The 21,719-nt window shown below is 35.6% G+C and overlaps 1 protein-coding gene across 1 annotated transcript in view; it reads left to right on the forward strand.

Annotated features, from left to right (window-relative positions):
- Positions 1 to 808: 808 nt before the first annotated feature.
- LOC136038135 (thrombospondin type-1 domain-containing protein 4-like) overlaps positions 809 to 21,719 on the forward strand; it is a 152,792-nt gene continuing 131,881 nt past the window's right edge. The window contains exon 1 of the mRNA XM_065721160.1: positions 809 to 999. Within this exon, the coding sequence (XP_065577232.1) occupies positions 955 to 999 (45 nt within the window). The 5' untranslated portion in view covers positions 809 to 954. The remainder of the gene's footprint in view (positions 1,000 to 21,719) is intronic.

Raw genomic sequence — 21,719 nt, forward strand, 5'->3', positions numbered from 1 at the left:
GTACTATTCAAGATATATATTTACTACTATAAGTCGAGGTGTGAAAACTTACCATGCATGATTATAAAATAACCAGTTGCTCGGTCTTTTTGAAAATTAGAAGAAAACGTGTATCTAAACAAATCATAAATGCGCAAGCAAGTTTTGCGTGATATCCACAGCTTAAGTAATATTGGTTTCATAACCAATACAGTTATGAAAACTCGATTTATTTTTGGGACACAGTGCGCGGTAGCGATGCTAGCGGCTAGAGACATGAAACTGGTATTGGTATCTAATTGGTAACAGGAAACTGGTATTGGTATCTAAGCTGTGTATGCAACAAAACAAAATTGCGTTCTCGCCTATGGTGTTGTAGTACGATCTGCGCGTCGGAGCGCAGGCTTGGAGGAGGCGCCAACGTAGCGGAGGATACCGCTACGTTTCTTGAACAGCAGTTCTTTGAAAAATTGCGTTGTCGATCCAGAAAAGTGCTTCAAACGACCGCTTTTTTTACCCCTATTTATATTTAAGTAGTAAACAGGTATCTACGCAGGGACGAGGTCTCGAGAACCATCCTCTCAAGAGTCTCAAACGTTATACGATTCTCTCCGTTATTTTCGTATATATATTTTTTTGACGATTGTTGGCTCCTTATATTTCAAACCTTACCCCGTAAGGAATTAAGCTCTTGTGTACTTGGCTGGAACGACGTATGTATATTTTTTCCTTTTTAAGTTCTTTATTTAGTTGCGTGTTCCAAGTCTTGGTTATTGCAAGTTCTAAGAAAAAATACATTGTCTCAATAGAGGAATTTTCCCTGGACATTCATAGTCTTATTTTCCAGCACTACGAAGCTCACGAGACAATGTTTATTTTTTGAATGGATACTGGACAATTAACCAGACTGGAAATTTTGATGCTTTATCAACAATATTTCACTATACCCGAGGTGACACTGATTCACTCCAGGAAATGGTTTCGGCCCGAGGTCCTTTAAGTGATTCAATGGATATAATGGTAGGTAATTTTTATATCTTCATTAATGTTATTAAGGAGAGGGAGGTAACGAAGATAATTAATTATGATTAAATTGAACCTAAAATAGTTTTGCGCGGCCTGAACTACTAACTTTGAACTTTATAACTTGTAAAGTATTAAAAGTTATTTTAACTATCTCGATATTAAGAATTATCATGATCAGGCTAAGAGGTGTTTTAGAGGTAGAGGTAGGTTTTTTAGAGGCTAGAGGTACAAATTGTTTTCGGTACTATCTTCTATTAATACTGCTAACAACTAACTGCATTACCAAACAGGCTGAGGCCTATATAGGCACAAACGCACCATTTGCGTTTGGATACATGGTTAAGACAATCAAATTTAATTTAAATAACGACCTGTTGATCCTTTTTGACTGAAAACCGGTCACTCAAAAAACTGAGTCCAACACCTCTACTCCTAATTCCACAGGAAAAAGTAGCCATCATTGGTTTGTGAAGCTATTGGACGTTTTTCTTTCTGCCATCGAAGAAGATTTTAAAGGAGCACATAATTTTCATACCCGGCTATATTCAAAATCGACTTTTTTTGTAATTTGTTCTTGTTTTTTTTTCAAGTATTTGAGCTAATAAAGTTCTCAGCATTGACAAACAGTTGGAAATGATTAGCACCTGCCAGGGTCGTATCCAGGATTTTTCTTTGGGACTGGGGGGGGGGGGATATACAGAAGAAAATAAAAAAACGCATAAAAAATTTGTTTATATTTATTTTTGTTAGGTTTTTACGAGTCAGACAATCATTTTGGGGGAGAGGTCAAATCACCTAACTCCCCCTCTCCCTGGATACTAAGCATAGGCACTGTTCTGTTTTTCTAAAGAAACAGAAAAAAGAACAGGGCTTGAATGAAATAGAACAGAAACAGAACAGGTCAAAAAAAAACTGAAGACCTGTTTGTGTTTCTGTTCTGTTTTTGGTAGAAACAGTAAACAATTATTTTTGTTCAAAAAACAGCTATTTAAACGGCTGTTTTTCGAATACCTAAACAATAAAGAAAAAGTTCTAAATGTAAGTTTTTGGCTTATTATTGTAAAGTTAATTATATCATCGGTTGTTCAAGCCTTAAAGCTTATTATTTAAATATTCTTTCCCCTTGTTGGGGCATACTGCTTTCGCACGAAATAATCTGCATTCAAAAAAACACTAGTAGTGGCCTAGTACACTAATAGGCTTTAGAGCGGTTTCTGGCAGCTCTGGAAAGATCTCTTGGTTTGGGTCTGTAGAATGAATGGGTCTCCAATATGAAAACATTAAGCTTTTAGTCTCTCATTAAACTTCTCGTCAGGATTGCCACTTGCACCGGGTAGTGCTTTCTCTGGGGGTAGCACTTTTGAGAAAACCTAGTAGTATTGCAGCATTTTTTCTGGAGTAAGGAGCGACCCCGCTCAATAGTAACCTAAACTCTAAAAAACGAATTTCGTTACCGATAGTTACATCAAAAAAATTGTATTTTTATGCTAAATTTAGATATATAAGTTTCATCAAGTTTAGTCTTACCCATCAAAAGTTACGAGCCTGAGAAAATTTGCATTATTTTAGAAAATAGGGGGAAACACCCCCTAAAAGTCATAGAATCTTAACGAAAATCACAGCATCAGATTCAGTGAATCAGACAACACTATTTTAGAAGTTTCAAGCTCCTATCAACAAGAATGTGGAATTTGGTATTTTTTGACTGAAGACAGATGATGGATGCGTGTTTATTTGTTTGTTTGTTTTTTTCCCCAGGGTTAATATTATCGACCCCGTGGTCCTAGACCACGGGGGAGGGTCTTTCCATGGAGGAATTTATCATGAGGGAAGAAAATCTGCATAAAGGGGGCGCAGGATTTTCTATCATTATTAAAAAAAATGAGAAAATAAATAATTTTTTTTTAACTGGAAGTAATGAGCAGCATTAAAACTTAATACGAACAGAAAATATTACGTATAAAATGGGGTTCGTCTTCTCCACAATACTTTGCTCTTTACGCTAAAGTATTTTCAATAATTTCAATTATTTCTTCTACAGCCTTTGTGATTCAGGGGTCATTCTTAAAGAATTGGGACAAAATTCAAGCTCTAGTGTAAAGAGCGAGGTATTGACGAGGAGGTAAACCCCTCATATAGTCTACGTAATAAAATACACAAATATAGAAGTTCATTACGTAAGTTAATTCGTAAGTTACGTATGTTTATTACTAACAAAAGCCTTCGTAAAAAAAATTCTAGTTGCATTTTTAAGTAATCAAAAATTGGAGGGCAACTAGACTTCCTCCCCCACCCTTTGTTTTTATCCAAATCGTCCGATCAAAACTATGAGAAAACAATTTAGCAAAAAAAAAATTAATATAACAGCCAGGTACGATTTATATTAGAGAGTCAGGAAATTCAGCATTGGCAAGGGCTGGTTTTTGATTCTACAACCCTACAACACTATAATCAGGCAAAACCTGGTTTTGGGGAGGAAGTTTATTTTAAATTTAATTTACCGGCTATGATTCTACGTCGTCGGATTCAGCTTAGGGCAAATTGTCTTCCAATCCAGAACAGGCAAAAAACTTTCGACAAAAATAAAATGATAGTTGGTCCTGATAGACGGTATGTTTGTCCCCTTTGTAAAGATGATGATGAAGACTTGGATCATTTTCTCCGGAAATGCCCGGTGCTCTTGGATTACGGGAAATTTATTTGCAAGGGATTAATTTGATGCTTCCGGGTATTCTACAAAATAGTAACCCAACCACAATATTTCGAGTGGGAGTATATATAGATAAATCTTTAATGAAAAGAAAAAGTTTTATATGATTAATTTCTTTTGTAGTTAGATTAGGTACTTTTTGTGTTGAATTCTGTTTTTTTTGTGCGTGTTCGTACTGTTGTTAATTTCCCTGCTTGTTTGTTATTTATTTATATTTTTGTGTGTATATGGCCCATGGGTTTTTGAAATACACCTATCCATCTATCTATATATAACAATTTTGTTTTAATTATTCTTGTGCAGTGAGCCAAAATCAAACCATGAATTGATTCAAAAACGTTCAGAAATTAAATAAATAACAAACAAGGAAATAAAGAAATTAAATAATAAAAAGTTTTTAAACTGCAAGTAAGGAGTGACATTAAAACTGAAAACAAACAGAAATTGTTCCGTATATGAAAGGGGTGTTCCCTCCTCAACGCCTTGCTCTTTACGCTAAAGTTTGACTCTTTGTCACAACTCTACCTTTTAAAACAACAAAAAACTTTAGCTTAAAGAGTGAGGTGTTGAGGTCTAAAAATTTTGGGATAGCCATTTGTTCAGCATAGTTGAAAGGCTCTAAAACTATAAACACATATAAACGGTATTAACGTATACTTTTTTTTATGGTTGTCCATTTTAATAAGCAGTACTAGGAGACCAAAATTCGCTTTATAAGAGGAATTTCAGACATGAAATGACATTCATTGTATCCTACCCCCTCCAAAAATGTATATTCCGAACACCCTGATTCGTAGAAGAAAAACTTTTGTGTATTTTTTCCACGAGAATATTTTCCAGGTTTCCATAAGAAAAATGGAAAAATAACCCTAAAGTAAAGTGTAATTACTGTGACACTAGCAACAATTTTAAAATGATCTTTTTATATTTTTATGGAAAAAATTTCAGGGTACCAAATCAGGAAAATACAGGGAGGAAGCAAGGATTTTGTTCCATTCTCTGCATAAAGATGCGAAAGGGCATTTTTCAAAATTTCAAGGGTAATTTTCGCTTGAGAAAAAACGAAACACCAATCTAAAGGTATCTTTCCATATCTAGGGGGGTGGGTGTAATTTTACACTCTTCCCATTCGTGCGCCTATATAGAACATGGTAAAGAAATGAAATAACTGTTCATTGGGCTGATTAGTACTATTATGATTCTAGTGATTCTTTGGTTGATATAGTGATGTTCTTCGATAATCTAGTGATTTATGTGCTGATGTAGTAATTTTTTCTGGAATCTAGTGATTTTTCTTCACCGGGCAGAATCCCCAAAAGAGCCTTATAGGAGACGGTTATCGGTGTGTACCCCCCGCCACTCTTGGAAAATTGTATTTTCTAAATTCGAGGAAAATTTTCAGACATTTTATTAACGTAAGCACAAATCAATAAAAAAAAAAAATCAAAACAAAAATAATGCTTGAAAAAGCGACCGGTTGGATACCATTCATGCCAATGCCTCTTACCAATCAAACAGTTCGTGGTAACGAATTGCAGTAAGGAGCGACCCGGCTCAACAGTGAACGAAAGTCTAAAAAACGGATTTTTGATACTAATTGATATATCAAAAGAATCATATTTTTATGTTGATTGTCAATTATGTAATTTTCATTAAATTTAATCTTACCCTTCAAAAGATACGAGCTTGAGAAAATTTGCCTTATTTTGAAAAATAGAGAAACACCAAATTAATATGCTAAACGCTAAAGAACGCTAAAGTTCTTTATTGTTTTAAAAAGTAGAGTTGTGGAACGTAGAGTGTAACAATGTGAATCATACGGTATTTCATGCAAACTCGCACCGTTTTTAAGGATTCAGCCTTTTTCTTACATTTTAGTAGGTTATTTTAACCTAGTCTAACCTATCCTATTACCCAACCTAACGCTTAGAGATAAATGTTCCACAAGTAGCACTTGAATTGTACGAAATGCAACTTATTCCAGTCATAATTCTCAGTACATTTATGTCAGTTCTTTTTTTGGAGCTGGTTAAAAAAAAAAAATTCGAAAATCGAAAATAGTGAAAATTCAGCATGGTATTGTACATAAAGGCAGTTTAATATATATCAGTAAGTATGTGAATCCCAAACGCAAGGAGTAGGACGTTATCAACACTTATTAGGCATTTTAATGACAAACAAGAGAATTGAAGTTTCAATTAAATACTAGAAATAAAAATTGAAACATTTAAATGATTCTTGGAGTGGATCCCCCTAAACAAAATCCCATGACCAAACTAAAACCGATTTGGCCTATCTAGTTATAGTGTAAATATCAAACAGTTCGTGGTAACGAACTGTAGTAAGGAACGACCCGGCTCAATGGTAACCGAAAGTAAAAAAACGGATTTTTGATACTAATAGATACATCAAAAGAATCAAATTTTTATGCTGATTTTAAATATATAATTTTCATCGAAGTTCTTTATTGTTTTAAAAAGTAAAGTTGTGACAAAGAGTCAAACTTTAGCGCAAAGAGCGGGGCGTTGTGGAGGGGAGACCCCCTTTCATATACGGAATAATTTCTGTTCGTTTTAAGTTTTAATGTCGCTCCTTATTGCAGTTTAAAAAAAAAACTTTTTTTATTTAATTCAGACAAAAACGAGGGTGTTGCTAGTAATAGAGAAAGAAAACAAAATGGCAAAGAAAAACAAATAAATAAAATATATTTATATGGTCCAGAATCTGAGACCTGGCACCGGAATCTATAAATCAAAACCTGTTTCTGTAAGGTAATAAAAAAAAACCTGTTTACCTGTTTCTAAAGAGGTAAATAAAATACAGGTCATCCGTTTCTGTTCTGTTTCGGTTTTTTTTCTTTCTTTTTTTTTCGTAAACTGGACAGAAACAGGTACTTTGAAAACAGAACAGAAACAGTGTCCATGCTTAATGGATACGGCCTTGGCACCTGTTAATTAGCCGTCCTTTAAATAGCCTTCCGAGTTTTACGCATTTTTACAGAAAAAGACCTGTTGTTTGCGACTCAAAAGCCAAGAAAAAAAGACATAAAAATTGCACTACTATTAAAACAGTTTTGAAAATGAGCTGTCACCAAAAGTTTTTATTATGTTTTTTATTTATCTTCATTATTTGCTATCCAAGGAAGCTGAAACTTTTTAGCAAATATGTGTGACAAACTTATTAAAACATCAAATGAGTATTTGCTTTTAATGTTTACCCTATTCTTTGGCGAGGTTTCTGAAGTGAAGCCAAAGGTTATGCCAAAGTTAAAAAAAAAGGAATTAAAAGACAAAACTGGTAATATTATCCTCTGGGAAACTGATTTTCGCCTTTTTTTCTGAATACTTAAAAAAGAACGAATTGGAGGAGAGGGCGCAATCGAAAAAATAAGAAAGATGAGAAATTTCTTTGTAATACCCAATTTTTCCTGTGGGGCTTTTCAGATCAATCCCGAGGGATTTCTCCCTCCCCCACCCTTCCTCATGCTGAGCTATCGTATTAAACATGTCATATTAAGTGTTTTAATGTAAGGGAATCTATTCAAAAAACTTCCCCAGAAATAATATCTTGCAGCCCCATCTCTCCTATTCGTGTGCAACTCAGGCTGGGAGCTTTTGCGTGAGACAAGGGGCTTTGATATCCACAACTTTTTTTAGATTACAGAAATAACAAATGTATCGTGCGTAACTAAAAATTCATCATAATTCTATTTCTGCTTTCTGCGCATTGAGCTCTCCGTCCGAGTTCTGCACACAGCTGTAGTGTTTTGTGTTCCAAATTGTTCATACGAGCTGCGACAAGGGCTACTAGACGGGGCATGATTATGCCACTTGGATGTTTATGTCATTTCATATAGGTGGTTAACCATCGAATTTGCCAAATCATTGAATTTTTAAAATTTGTTTTTTTTTTTTTTACATTTTTGGCACATTTTCGACAATAAGTTAGCTTCAGGATAGGGGCAAATCTCCAGCATTTTTTGTAGGGGCAAGGGGGTCCGTATACAGATAGTCAAGGGGTATATAATAATTTTTACTCAACATTAATGGGAGCAACTGTCCCCCCACCCTCCAACACAAACGACGCCCCTACTTCGGGATCAAGGAAACAAAGTAAATACGACATCTTTGCTTTTTCTGATTTAATGAAAATATAGAGAGTAACAGAAAGGTTTCTCTCTTTTACTCTCTGTATTCTCTCTTTTTTCTTTCGCACTCTCTATATTGCCTTTAATTTAGAAAGAACGAAGAAGATCTTATTCGCTTTGTTTCCTAGATCCTTTCTTTTGTCTGTTCCTCAATTTCTGAAGCAAAATAATATTAATTTAAAATTTGGAAAACTTATAATATATATAGTCCAAAATTTTTTGAAAAAAAACTATTTTAAAAACTATTATTAGCTTCAGTTGCTATAGATAAATATCTCAATGAGCTCCAAATATTTCTAATATTTCTTTAAGTTTTTTATATTTTGTATGATGCACCTTTTTTGTTGCGGGCTGACGGTTGAATAATTTGATCCTTCGTGACATTGGGAATACATTTTATCTCATACTTTGTAATACTGCTACTACTACTAATGACGCACCGCAGCACCAAGCTACCCGAGACCAACACAGCAACGCACGCTCCTCCATTCCAATCTATTCACAGTCTCCCTCTTTACACCCTCCCATGAAGTTCCCATTTCCTTTAAATCTTTCTTTATGACATCCTCCTCCTCCCATCCCAGACGAAGACGATCTGCTTTCCTTTTAGCCCTTGACGGTTGGTCGAAAAGGGCAGTCTTCGGCAATCTGTCATCTTCCATCCGCAGAACCTGCGCAAGCCATCTCAACCTTTCTTTTATTATCAAACAGTTCGTGGTAACGAACTGCAGTAAGGAGCAACCCGGCTCAATAGTAAACGAAACTCTAAAAAACGGAATTTTGATGCTAAAATATACATCAAAAGAATTATTTTCATGCTGATTTTAAATATATATATAAGTTTCATCAAATTTAGTCTTGTCATCAAAAGTTACGAGCCTGAGAAAATTTGCCTTATTTTGGAAAATAGGGGAAAACACCCCGTAAAAGTCATTCTTAACGAAAATCACACCATCGCATTCGGCGCATCAGAGAACCCTATAGCAAAGATTTTAAGCCCCTATCTACAAAAATGTGGAATTTCGTATTTTTTGCCAGAAGACAAATCACGGGTGCGTGTTTATTTGTTTTTTTGTTTTTTTGTTTTTTTGTTTTTTTTCCAGGGGTCATCGTATCGACCAAGTGGTCCTAGAATGTCGCAAGAGGGCTCATTCTAACGGAAATGAAAAGTTCTAGTGCCCTTTTTAAATGACAAAAAAATTGGAGGGCACCTAGGCCCCCTCCCACGCTCATTTTTCTCCACAATCAACGGATCAAAATTTTGAGATAGCCATTTTGTTCCGCATACTCAAGAACCATGATAACTATGTCTTTGGGAATGACTTACTCCCCCACAATCCCTGGGGGAGGGGCTGCAAGTTACAAACTTTGACCAGTGTTTACATATAATAATGGTTTTTGGGAAGTGTACAGACGTTTTCAGGGGGATTTTTTTGGTTTTGGGGGTGGGGCTGAGGGGAGGGGGCTATGTGGGAGGATCTTTCCTTGGAGAAATATGTCATGGGGGAAGAGAAATTCAATGAAAAGGGCGCAGGATTTTCTAAAACTACTATAAAAAAAACAATGAAAAAATAAACTTGAAAAAGTTTTTTCAATTGAAAGTAAGGAGTAGCATTGAAACTTAAAACGAACAGAGATTATTACGCATATGAGGGGTTCTAAAAACACTTTAGCGTAAAGAGTGAGGTATTTAGGAGGAGATAAATACCTCGCTTTTTATGCTAAAGTATTTTTAGTAATTTCAACTATTTACTCTACGGCCTTTTTGATTCAGGGGTCATTCTTAAAGAATTGAGACAAAACTTACGATTTAGTGTAAAGAGCGAGGCATTAGCGAGGGTACAAACCCCCTTATATACATAATAAAAATATAAGACTATAAAAGTTTGTTACGTAAATTAATTCTTAAGTTACGTATATTTTTTACTAATAGAAACGTTCATTAAAAATTAAAAGTTCTAGTTGCCTATGAATGTAACCGAAAAATTGGAGGGCAACTAGGCCTCCTTCCCCACCCCTTATTTCTCAAAATCGTCTGATCGAAACTAAGAGAAAGCCATTTAGCCAAAAAAGGAATTAATGTACAAATTTCATTTTAATAATTTATGTGTGGAGAGCCAAAATCAAACATGTATTAATTCAAAATCGTTCAGAAATTAAATAAAAAAAAAGTTTTTTAACTGTAAGTAAGGAGCGACATTAAAACTTAAAACGAACAGAAATTACTCCGTATATGAAATGGGTTGTCCCCTCCTCAACGCGTGGCCCTTTACGCTAAGGCTTTTAATTGTTTTAAAAAGTAGAATTGTGGCAAAGAGTCAAACCTTAGCGTAAAGAGCGAGGCGTTGAGGAGGGGACAACACATTTCATATACGGAGTAATTAATATCGCTCCTTACTTACAGTTAAAAAAACTAGTTTTTTAAATTTAATAGCCCTAGAAAGCGGGATTGAACCTTATTTTTTGTTCAGTCTACTGTCTGAAATACGGTCAGTCATTCAGGTACCCAGAAAAGTCCGTAGGCAATTTGTCTGGAAAACATGTAGTAAATCTTCATCTGCTTTTTGAAGCGCCCATGCTTCAGAGCCAGTCAGAGGGTGTTAGGGAAAAAACACCCCGAGCCTTGACTATTCTGCGTTTAACATCACTGCTCCTACCGTCTTTACTAATAATTAAATTTAAAAAAACTAGTTTTTATAACTGACAGTAAGGAGCGACATTAAAACTTAAAACGAACAGAAATTACTCCGTATATGAAATGGGTTGTCCCCTCTTTACGCTAAAGCTTTTAATTGTTTTAAAAAGTAGAATTGTGGCAAAGAGTCAAACTTTAGCGTAAAGAGCGATGGATTGCGGAGGGGACAACCCAGTCCCCTCCTTTTAAGTTTTAATGTCGCCCCTTACTTTCAGTTATAAAAGCTATTTTTTTTTATTTAATTTCTGAACGTTTTTTGAATTAATACAAGTTTGATTTTGGCTCTCCGCACATAAATTATTAAAATGAAATTTGTATATTAATTCTTTTTTTGGCTAAATGGCTTTCTCTTAGTTTTGATCAGACGATTTTGAGAAATAAGGGGTGGAAAAAGGAAGCCAAGTTGCCCTCCAATTTTTCGGTTACTTAAAAAGGCCACTAGAACTTTTAATTTTTAACGAACGTTTTTATTGGTAAAATATATACGTAACTTAAGAATTAACTTACGTAACAGACTTTTATAAAGAATTAACTTACGTAACAGACTTTTATATTCTTATATTTTTATTATGTATACGAGGGGGTTTGTACCCTCGTTAATACGTCGCTCTTTACACTAAACCGTAAGTTTTGTCCTAGTTCTTTAAGAATGACCCCTGAATCAGAAAGGGCGTAAAATAAATAGTTGAAATTACTAAAAATACTTTAGCATAAAGAGCGAGGTATTTATCTCCTCCTAAATACCCCACTCTTTATGCTAAAGTATTTTTAAACCCCTCATATGCGTAATAATCTCTGTTCGTTTTAATTTCAATGCTACTCCTTACTTTCAATTGAAAAAAACGTTTTCATTTTAATTTTTTATTGTTATTTTATAGTAATGCTAGAAAATCCTGTGCCCTTTTCATTGAATTTCTCTTCCCCCATGACATATTCCTCCAAGGAAAGATCCTCAAACACTGGTCAAAGTTTGTAACTTGCAGCCCCTCCCCCAGGGATTGTGGGGGAGTAATTCATTCCCAAAGACACAGTTAATATGGTTTTCAACTATGCTGAACAAAATGGCTATCTCAAAATTTTGATCGTTGACTTTGGGGAAAAAATGAGCGTGGGAGGGGACCAAGGTGCCCTCCAATTTTTTCGGTCACTTAAAAAGGGCACTAGAATTTTTCATTTCCGTTAGAATGAGCCCTCTTGTGACATTCTAGGACCACTTGGTCGATACGATGACCCCTGGAAAAAAACAAAACAAACAAATAAATAAACACACACCCGTGATTTGTCTTCTGGCAGAAAATACGAAATTCCACATTTTTATAGATAGGAGCTTGAAATATTTGCTATAGGGTTCTCTGATGCGCTGAATGCGATGGTGTGATTTTCGTTAAGATTTTATGACTTTTAGGGGGTGTTTCCCCCTATTTTCCAAATAAGGAAAATTTTCTCAGGCTCGTAACTTTTGATGGCAAAGACTAAATTTGATGAAACTTATATATTTAGAATCAGCATGAAAATTCGATTCTTTTGGTGTATCTTTTAGCATCAAACTTAGCATCATTTTCCGCTTTTTTAGAGTTTCGTTTACTATTGAGCCGGGTCGCTCCTTACTACAGTTCGTTCCACGAACTGTTTGATGCTACCAAGGTAAGTGAAGCTGCCCACTTGATCAGTCTTTTCGTTACCCAACGTCACCTTTTCATCTTCACTTATTCCTAGCCTTAGTGACTTAGTCTTCTTAATATTAATTTTCAAACCTAATCAAACTAATTTTCAAGCACCTTCAACTCGCAAAAAAACCCTAAAAGTTTATTCATTATACTCACAATTTCATCTAGAAGGCTTAAACCTTCAGCCTAATTTAGGTCCACAAGAGTTTTTCCTCTCCATTTGATTCCTTCGTCTCCCATTCCTTTCCTGTGCTCCTTAAGACGAAGTCCGTCAAAATTATCCATATGAAAGGGGATAGAACACATCCCTGCTTAACTCCTGATTTAATACAAAACCAGCTGCTAACCTCATTTCCTACCTTAACCGCAGCAGTATTATTCTCTAACATAGCACTAATCACTTTAATATTTTTATCTGGTATACCATACAAGGATAAGACCTTTGCTAAAGCTCTTCTATGAAAAGAATCGAATGCTTGCTCATAATCTATAAAACTGATGACCAAAGGTGTTTGACAACTAAGGGACTCCTCAGTTATTAACCTAAGAGTGAAAATTTGGTCGGCACATCCTCTACCTTTTCTAAAACCGCACTGTTTTTCTCTTAAAACTTTGTCTACAGCGTCTCTCAGTCTAAAAAGTATCATATTACTAAGTAATTTGTTACTTAAAGAGAGCAGACCCTTGCCGCGATAATTACCACTCTCACTCTTATCACCTTTGTAATATGATTGTACAACTAGATTTATACTTACATGCACTTGTAGTAGGAATCCTGATTCTCCATGCTCGCCATGTTAGTTGGGGGGAAAACGGGAAACGTGCCCCCAACCACACATTGTACTCCCAGCTGAAAGTGGAGAATCAGATGTCTGTACCTGTACTATGTGGGCCATTGTCGGCATCCGAATTTTTTATTTTTTTTTTATAATCTTAGCCATAAGAAATTCCAACTAAGGAATTTCTAATTGGAAATATACAAGTTTTAAAACCACAGTTTTTAAAGGAAAAGTAAAGATCGAACTTAAAACGAGCACAAACTATTTTCTATCAGATAATAAACTGAAATAAAGAGATAAACTATAAATGTAGAAGTTGAACCTAAAACGAATAGAAGCTACAATGAACAATTAAGTCAAATAAATAAGGTGATACGGGGGGGGGGGGTTAGCCTCTTTCTTATTTTTGACAACTTATGTTCTGTTCCATAACCAATCTGATTTTCCATGACTACTGGATCAGTCCCCAATGAAAAAAGAGTTCGTTTTGCAGGAATTAAATAAAAATAAGTATTTACAACTGAAAGTAAGAAGCAACATTAAAACTTGAAACAAACAGAAAATTATTATGTATATGAGGGGGTTTCCCCCTCCTCAATAACTTGCTCTTTGCGCTAGTGTTTTACTTTCTATTCCTATTATTGAGAGTGATTAAATAAAAAAAACTAATTTTTTTAGCTGAAAGTAAGGAGCGGCATTAAAACTTAAAACGAACAGAAATTACTCCGTATATAAAATGGGTTGTCCCCTCCGTAATCCCTCGCTCTTTACGCTAAAGCTTTTAATTGTTTAAAAAGTAGAATTGTGGCAAAGAGTCAAACTTTAGCGTAAAGAGCGAGGGATTACGGAGGGGACAACCCATTTTATATACGGAGTAATTTCTGTTCGTTTTAAGTTTTAATGTCGCTCCTTACTTTCAGCTAAAAAAATTAGTTTTTTTTATTTAATTTCTGAACGTTTTTGAATTAATGCATGTTTGGTTTTGGCTCTCCGCACATAAATTATTAAAATGAAATTTGTATATTAATTCTTTTTTTGGCTAAATGGCTTTCTCTTAGTTTTGATCAGACGATTTTGAGAAATAAGGGGTGGAGAAGGAGGCCTAGTTGCCCTCCAATTTTTCGGTTGCTTAAAAAGGCAACTAGAACTTTCAATTTTTAACGAACGTTTTTATTAGTAAAAAATATACGTAACTTATAAATTAGTAACTTACGTAATAAACTTTCATAATCTTATATTTTTATTATGTATACAAGGGGGTTTGTATCCTCGTTAATACCTCGTTCTTTACACTAAATCTTAAGTTTTGTCCCAATTCTTTAAGAATGACCCCTGAATCAGAAAGGCCGTAGAATAAATAGTTGAAATTACTAAAAATACTTTAGCATAAAGAGCGAGGTATTTATCTCCTCCTAAATACCTCGCTCTTTATGCTAAAGCATTTTTAGAACCCCTCATATGCGTAATAATCTCTGTTCGTTTTAAGTTTCAATGCTACTCCTTCCTTTCATTTAAAAAAAAACGTTTTCATGTTTATTTTTCATTGTTTTCTTATAGTAATGCTAGAAAATCATGCGCCCTTTTCCTTGAATTTTTCTTCCCCCATGACAGATTCCTCCAAGGAAAGATCCTCCAACATAGCCTCCTCCCCTCAGCCCCGCCCTCTAAGCAAAATAAAATCCCCCTGAAAATGTCTGTACACTTCCCAATAACCATTACTATATGTAAACACTGGTCAAAGTTTGTAACTTGCAGCCCCTCCCCCAGGGATTTTGGGGGAGTAAATCATCCTCAAATACATAGTTATTATGGTTTTTGACTATGCTGAACAAAATGGCTATCTCAAAATTTTGATCTGTTGAGTTTGGGAAAAAATGAGCGTGGGAGGGGTTCTAGATGCCCTCCAATTTTTCTGGTCACTTAAAAAGGGCACTAGAACTTTTCATTTCCGTTAGAATGAGCCCTCTTGCGACATTCTAGGACCACTTGGTCGATACGATGACCCCTGGGAAAAAGAAAAAAAAACAAACAAATAAACACGCACCCGTGATTTGTCTTCTGGCAAAAAATACAAAATTCCACATTTTTGTAGATAGGAGCTTGAAACTTCTACAGTAGGGTTCTCTGATACGCTGAATCTGATGGTGTGATTTTCGTTAAGATTCTATGACTTTTAGGGGGTGTTTCCCCCTATTTTCTTAAATAAGGCAAATTTTCTCAGGCTCGTAACTTTTGATGGGTAAGACTAAACTTGATGAAACTTATATATTTAAAAAATTGCATTAAAATGCGAAAAGAATCGCATTAAAATGCGATTCTTTTGATGTAGCTATTGATATCAAAATTCAATTTTTTAGAGTTTTGGTTACTATTGAGCCGGGTCGCTCCTTGCTAGGCTACAGTTCATTACCACGACCTGTTTGACACCTGAAGCAAAGGGCCGTTTAATTAGAGCAACAACCTTTTCTAGAAGTTCTAAAACAAGAGCTAAGAGCTCATTTGGCACTTGTGACGAGGTCTGAAGAGCCAAGAGTTCATATGGTATGAGCTCTAGCAAAATTATAAGAATCAATAGATTGCTTTAAAAGGAAAATCAGAGGCTTAATGCTGGTCGGGATCTAAAATAAGAGCTTTGAGTCACGAGGTCCTTCTAAATATCAAAATTCATTAAGATCTGATCACCCACTCGCAAGTTAAAAATACCTTAATTTTTCTAATTTTTCCTCTCCCTTCAGCCCCCCATATGTTCGAATCGGGGAAAACGACTTTATCAAGTCAAATTGTACAGCTCCCTGACACGCCTACCAATTTTCATCGTCCTAGCACGTCCAGAAGCACCAAATTCGCCAAAGCACTGAACCCCACCATCTAACTGCCCCAAAGAGAGCAGATCCAGTCCGGTTACGTCAGCCACGTATCTACGACATTTATAAGAATTTTCTAAGATTTCTGGTTTCCCCCTCCAACTCCCCCGAATGTTAACAGGTCTAGTCGGGATTTGAAACAAGAGCTCTGAGACATGTGTTCCTTCTAAATATCAAATTTCATTAAGATCCGGTCACCCGTTTTTAAGTTAAAAATACCTCAATTTTTCGAACTTTTCCAAATTAACAACCCCCCAAATTAATATTCTCCCCCAAAGAGAACGGATCCGTAGCAATTATGTCAATCTCGTATCTATATCTTGTGCTTATTCTTCCCATCAAGTTTCATCCCGGTATCTCCACTCTAAGCGTTTTCCAAGATTTCTGGTTTCCAAGATTTTCTGTTTCCCCCTGTCAACCCTCTATGTCCCCGGATCCGATTCGAATTGAAAATGGAGCATCTGAGACATAAGATTCTTCTATATATCAAGTTTCATCGTAAGTTACAAATACCTAATTTTTTCTATTTTTTGCGAATTACCCCCCCCCCCCACAACTCCACCAAAGAGAGTGGATCCGGTCCGGTTATGTCAGTCACCTATCTTGGACTTGTACTTATTCTTTCCCCCAAGTTTCATCCTGATATCTCCGCTTTAAGCGTTTTCCAAGACTCTCAGTCCCCCCCCCCCCGAATGACACTGGACCCGGTCGGGATAAAAAATAAGGGATCTGAGTTTCGAGGTCCTTCTAAATATGAAATTTCATTAAGATACGATCAGTCTTTCGCAAGTTAAAATACCTCATTTTTTTCTAAATTTTTAGAATTAACCCCTCCCCCAACCCCCCCAAAGAGAGCAGATCCGTTCCGGTTATATCAACCCCGTATCTAGGACTTATGCTTATTTTTCCCACCAAGTTTCATCCCGATCCCTCCACTCTAAGCATTTTCCAAGAAGTTAGGTCCCCCCCACATCCCCTTCACCCGATAAGGTTTAATTTTAATATAAGAGCTCTGAGACATGATATCCTTCCAAACATCAAATTTCATTAAGATCCGATCACTCCTTCGTACGTTAAAAATACCTCATTTTTCTAATTTTTCAGGATTAACCCTCCCCCCACTCCCCCATAGAGAACGGATCCGTGCCGGTTATGTCAATCACGTATCTAGTACTTGTGCTTATTTTTTCCACCAAGTTTCATCCCTATCCTTCCAATCTAAGCGTTTTCCAAGATTTTTGGTTCCCCCCGCCTCAGTTCCCCCAATGTCACCGGATCCAGTCAGAATTTAAAATAAGAGCTCTAAGACACAATATCCTTCCAAACTTCAAAGTTCATTAAGATCCGATCACTCCTTCGTAAGTTAAAAATACCTCATTTTTCTAAATTGTTCAGAATTAACCCCCTCCCCAGCTCCCCCAAAGAGAGCGGATCTGTTCCGGTTATGTCGATCATGTATCTAGGACTTGTTCTTAGTTTTGCCGCCATGTTTCATCTCGATCCCTCAACTCTAAGCGTTTTCCAAGATTTTAGGTTCCCTCCCCCCTCAATTCCTCCCAATGTCACTGGATCCAGTAGGGATTCAAAATAAGAGTTCTGAGACATGATATCCTTCCAAACTTCAAATGTCATTAAGATCCCATCGCCCGTACGCAAGTTAAAAATACTTCATTTTTTCTATTTTTTCCGAATTAACCGGCTCCCCACTGCCCCCCCCCCCAGATGGGCAAATCGGGAAAATGACTATTTTTAATTTAACCTGGTCTGGTCTCTGATACGCCTGCCAAGTTTCATCTTCCTAGCTTGCCTGGAGGTGCCTGAAGTAGCAAAACTGGGACAGACAGACAGACAGACAGACAGACCGACAGAATTTGCGATCGCTATATGTCACTTGGCTAATACCAAGTGCCATAAAAACTTTAGTGTAAAGAGCGAGGAATTGAGGAGGGGGCAACACCCTCATAAACACAATAATTTCTGTTCGTTTAAAGTTTTGGTGTTGTTCCTTACTTTCATTTGCAAAAACTTGTTTTTTTTTTATTTAATTTTTTATCGTTTTGTAAATAATATCAGAAAATGTGGCTTTTCAATCACGGAAATATCCCTTCCCCCACGAATTTTTTTTCCATGCAAAGATCTTCCAACGTAGCCCCCTAAAAAATCCCCCTGAAAAATTTTTCTGCTTCCCAATACATGCAAACAAAAGGCGAAGTTCATACCTTGGAGCCCTTTCCCTGGGGACTGTCTAGTTGGGTCAAGTCATCTTCAAAGACATAGTATTTGTTGACTATGCTGAACAAAATGGCTGTATCAAAATTTTGATCGGGTGACTTTGGTGAAAAAGTTGCGTGGGAGGGGGACTAGCTGCCCTCCAACATTTTCGGTCACTTAATAACGACACTAGAACTTTTGGTTTCCGGTCGAATGAGCCCCCTTTCGATCTTCTAAGACAACTGGTTCGATGCGATCACTCCTGGGAAAAAAAAAAACAAATAAATAAACACGCGTCAGTGACCTTTCTTCTGGTAAAAATTCAGAATTCCCCATTTTCGTATATAGGAGCTTGAAACTTATACCGTAGCGTTCTCTGATATGCTGAATCTGATGGTGCCATTTTCATTAAGATCACTTGATGTTTCAGGGGTGTTTTCCCCTTTTTCGAAAATTGGAAAAAAATTAAACTTGATGAATTTTATATATTTTGAATGACAATCCAAGTTTAATTCTCTTAATGTTTCTATTTTTATGAAGACTGTTTCTTACAGTTTTGGTTACTATTGAGCCGCATCGCTTCTTGCTTACAGTTCGTTGCCACGAGCTGTTTGAAAATACAAAACTTCAAAAAATATAGAAATATTAGATATCAATTCTTGTCCTCTCATACTTTTGATCGACTTTATATTAAACCAAGCGCGTTAAACTAGGCTATTAATTTTCAGGATCAGCGTAAAAAAAAGATTATCTGGGTGTCTATATTGTTTTTGGTTACTATTGTCACGGATCACTCTTTCCTTACCACCCATTACCATCAACGATTTGATTGTTTTTGAATTACTATTAGTAATGGCTCAGATCCGTAACTCTGCGATTTTTTAAGCTTTGGAAGTGCCTTCTGTCTGATCATTAGATAAGGTGAAAAACTGCTCATAGTTTACGATACTTAAATATTCATGAGAATCGTTGATTCAAGTCGTTTATTCCATGTACAATTTAAATTACAGGAGAGCATATCCTAGGAATTATTTATGCAATTAGAGTCAAAATATACCAATTTCACGCTGGGACTCTCAGCTCATAAACTATTCTTTCTCTTAGTCTTGGCGTTTATGTCTTTTTTGTTTTTATTTTTTGTTTTTCGGTCTGAACTGTGTTTCCATGTTTGGATTACGTGACCATTGTATGGTAAGGTATTTAAGTTTACGTTTTTGTAAATTTAAATAAACAATAACTAAAGACATAAAAAATGTTAAATGCAGGTACGTCAATTTGAGGCAGGAGGACAATTGCCCCCCCTTCCTCGGGGGAGCAAATGATATTTTGAAAATATTTGTTGTTCATTGCAAAAACTGTTTGTTCGTTTTTGTATTCTTATTGAAAAAAAATTAACCCCGCTTGGTTTGAAAGAACATTTTAGCCACCCCTTGCCTTACACATTTGTTAATTGACGCCTCTTCCTGGATGGTTTTTTATACTATTTACTGAGAATACTTGGACAATAGCAGTCTTTTGGGGGAGAGGAGGGGGCATAAATGCAAATAAGCTTTTACATAGCAATATACAATCATATAATAGCAATGTAAAATACGGTAAAACACATAACAATAAAGTTTTATATATAACAATAATTTAAAAAAAATAATAACAATAATTTTTGTATTTGATAGGCCTAAATGGGCTGATGGAAGTAAGTAACATAAGATAAATGAAAGAAGATCAGTCTCAGCCTTTAAAAAAAGTAATTTAATAACAGTATCACCTAAATCAGTTGGTATAAATGACGAACCAGTCGGTAAAACCCGTCATCCCCCTCTAAATATTTCGGTAAGTAACGTCTCTAGTCGTATTCATGCATTGGGTATGGTACTACTTGCAATGCTGAAGAGAAGAAATTTGATAAATTATGCGTCTGTATGCAAATACAGTGTGTTTTGCTTAAACATTTGTTTTTCGCATTATATCAGTGATCTACTCTCACCACACAACCTATTCAATTTGAAACTTATTTCAAGAAATTTTTGTCATAATCATCATCAGAAAATATATCATTATATGTGTAGTCATAATCATATGAGTTCATAAATCATCAGAAAATATATCATAATTTATTTTTGAAAATGAGCATGGAAATGATGGAGATTCTTCTAGGTAGTTTGATGGTTATTTATTTCAATGGTAAAACAAACATAAATATTTTCCAAAATTTTTGGTCTGAATATGAAGTCAAACCCCACCCCATCACAGCAAAAAAAGATATATTTCGAAGTCTAGGTGACTAATATAAAGTTTCCCTTACCCACCCCCACCCACCCCTTATTGGTGCCACTGTTTGAGGTGAACGTAATACTAAATAAATGGTCTTTAAACTAAGTAAAAGTTTAACTAGTGACTTAAGTTTAAACTAAGTGCCTAATATAAAGTTTCCTTTACCCACCCCCACCCACCCCTTATTGGTGCCACTGTTTGAGGTGAACGTAATACTAAATAAATGGTCTTTAGACTAAGTAAAATTACTATGACATAAAAGAAGAAAAGAGTTAGGTGTGTAGACTATTATTTTGACAAACAATTGGAAAGGTATATAATTTCCGAACTTGTGTTCCAATAAATAAAAAAAAAAAAACATCATTTAGTAAGAGTTTTTACGTCTGCTAATTGAAAATGAGCTTGAGAATGATGGAGATTCCTCTAGTTAGTTTGATGGTTATTTGTTTAATGATAAAACAAACAAAAATGTTTTTCAAAATTAAGGGTCTGAATATAAAGTCACACCCCACCCCATCACAGCAAAAAAAAGATATATTTCGAAGTCTAGGTGACTAATATAAAGTTTCCCTGACCCACCCCCCCACCCACCCCTTATTGGTGCCACTGTTTGAGGTGAACGTAATACTAAATAAATGGTCTTTAAACTAAGTAAAATTACTATGACATAAAAGGTGTGTAGACTATTATTTTGACAAACAATTGAAAATGTATATAATTTCTGAACTTGTGTTCCAATAAGAAAAAAGTTTATTTATTAAGTTTTACTTGCGTCTGCTAATTGCCCACTTTATTTCTTCTTTTTCACTTTTTTCAACCTAGCATAAGACCTCTTTCTCTCATATAAAAGCTGACCTAATTCAGGTTTCACATCACGTTTTCACAAAATAGAAAGCATTTCAGGCTAATCTTTGACTTTGAGCCTTTACCATAATTATAGCCCTTTTCCCCAAAAGCTCCTGAAGCAACACCACTAATGTTATGAATATTCCTCTAAATTTTGACAAAGAAAGTACTTTAGAAAATGAATAATACACGGCATGGAAAGAGAAGGCGTGGCTCTCAAGGTATACATATTCAAGACTTAGCTCTGAATATCACGATCTTTGAAGAAGTGTAGTTTTTTTTTATTCACTTTTAATGTCTTGGAAATGACGAAAAGGATAATCTAAGAAATTGGTTTTATGCTATTTACATAAGGGTCTAGCGAGAACCCAGCCACATAATAAAAGTTGAATTCTTTCTAAGAAGCTGTGCCAGCCTCAAGATGGCGCAGACCTCAGGGGCTGTGTTGGGTCATGCTGTGATTGCTATTATCATCCTACTCTTGAGAATTGTTTTTAGCCTCTACTTTTATGTTTTAAAGCCAC

Source organism: Artemia franciscana, chromosome 17 (assembly GCF_032884065.1).
Source record: "Artemia franciscana chromosome 17, ASM3288406v1, whole genome shotgun sequence".
In the NCBI taxonomy this organism is placed as follows: domain Eukaryota; kingdom Metazoa; phylum Arthropoda; class Branchiopoda; order Anostraca; family Artemiidae; genus Artemia; species Artemia franciscana.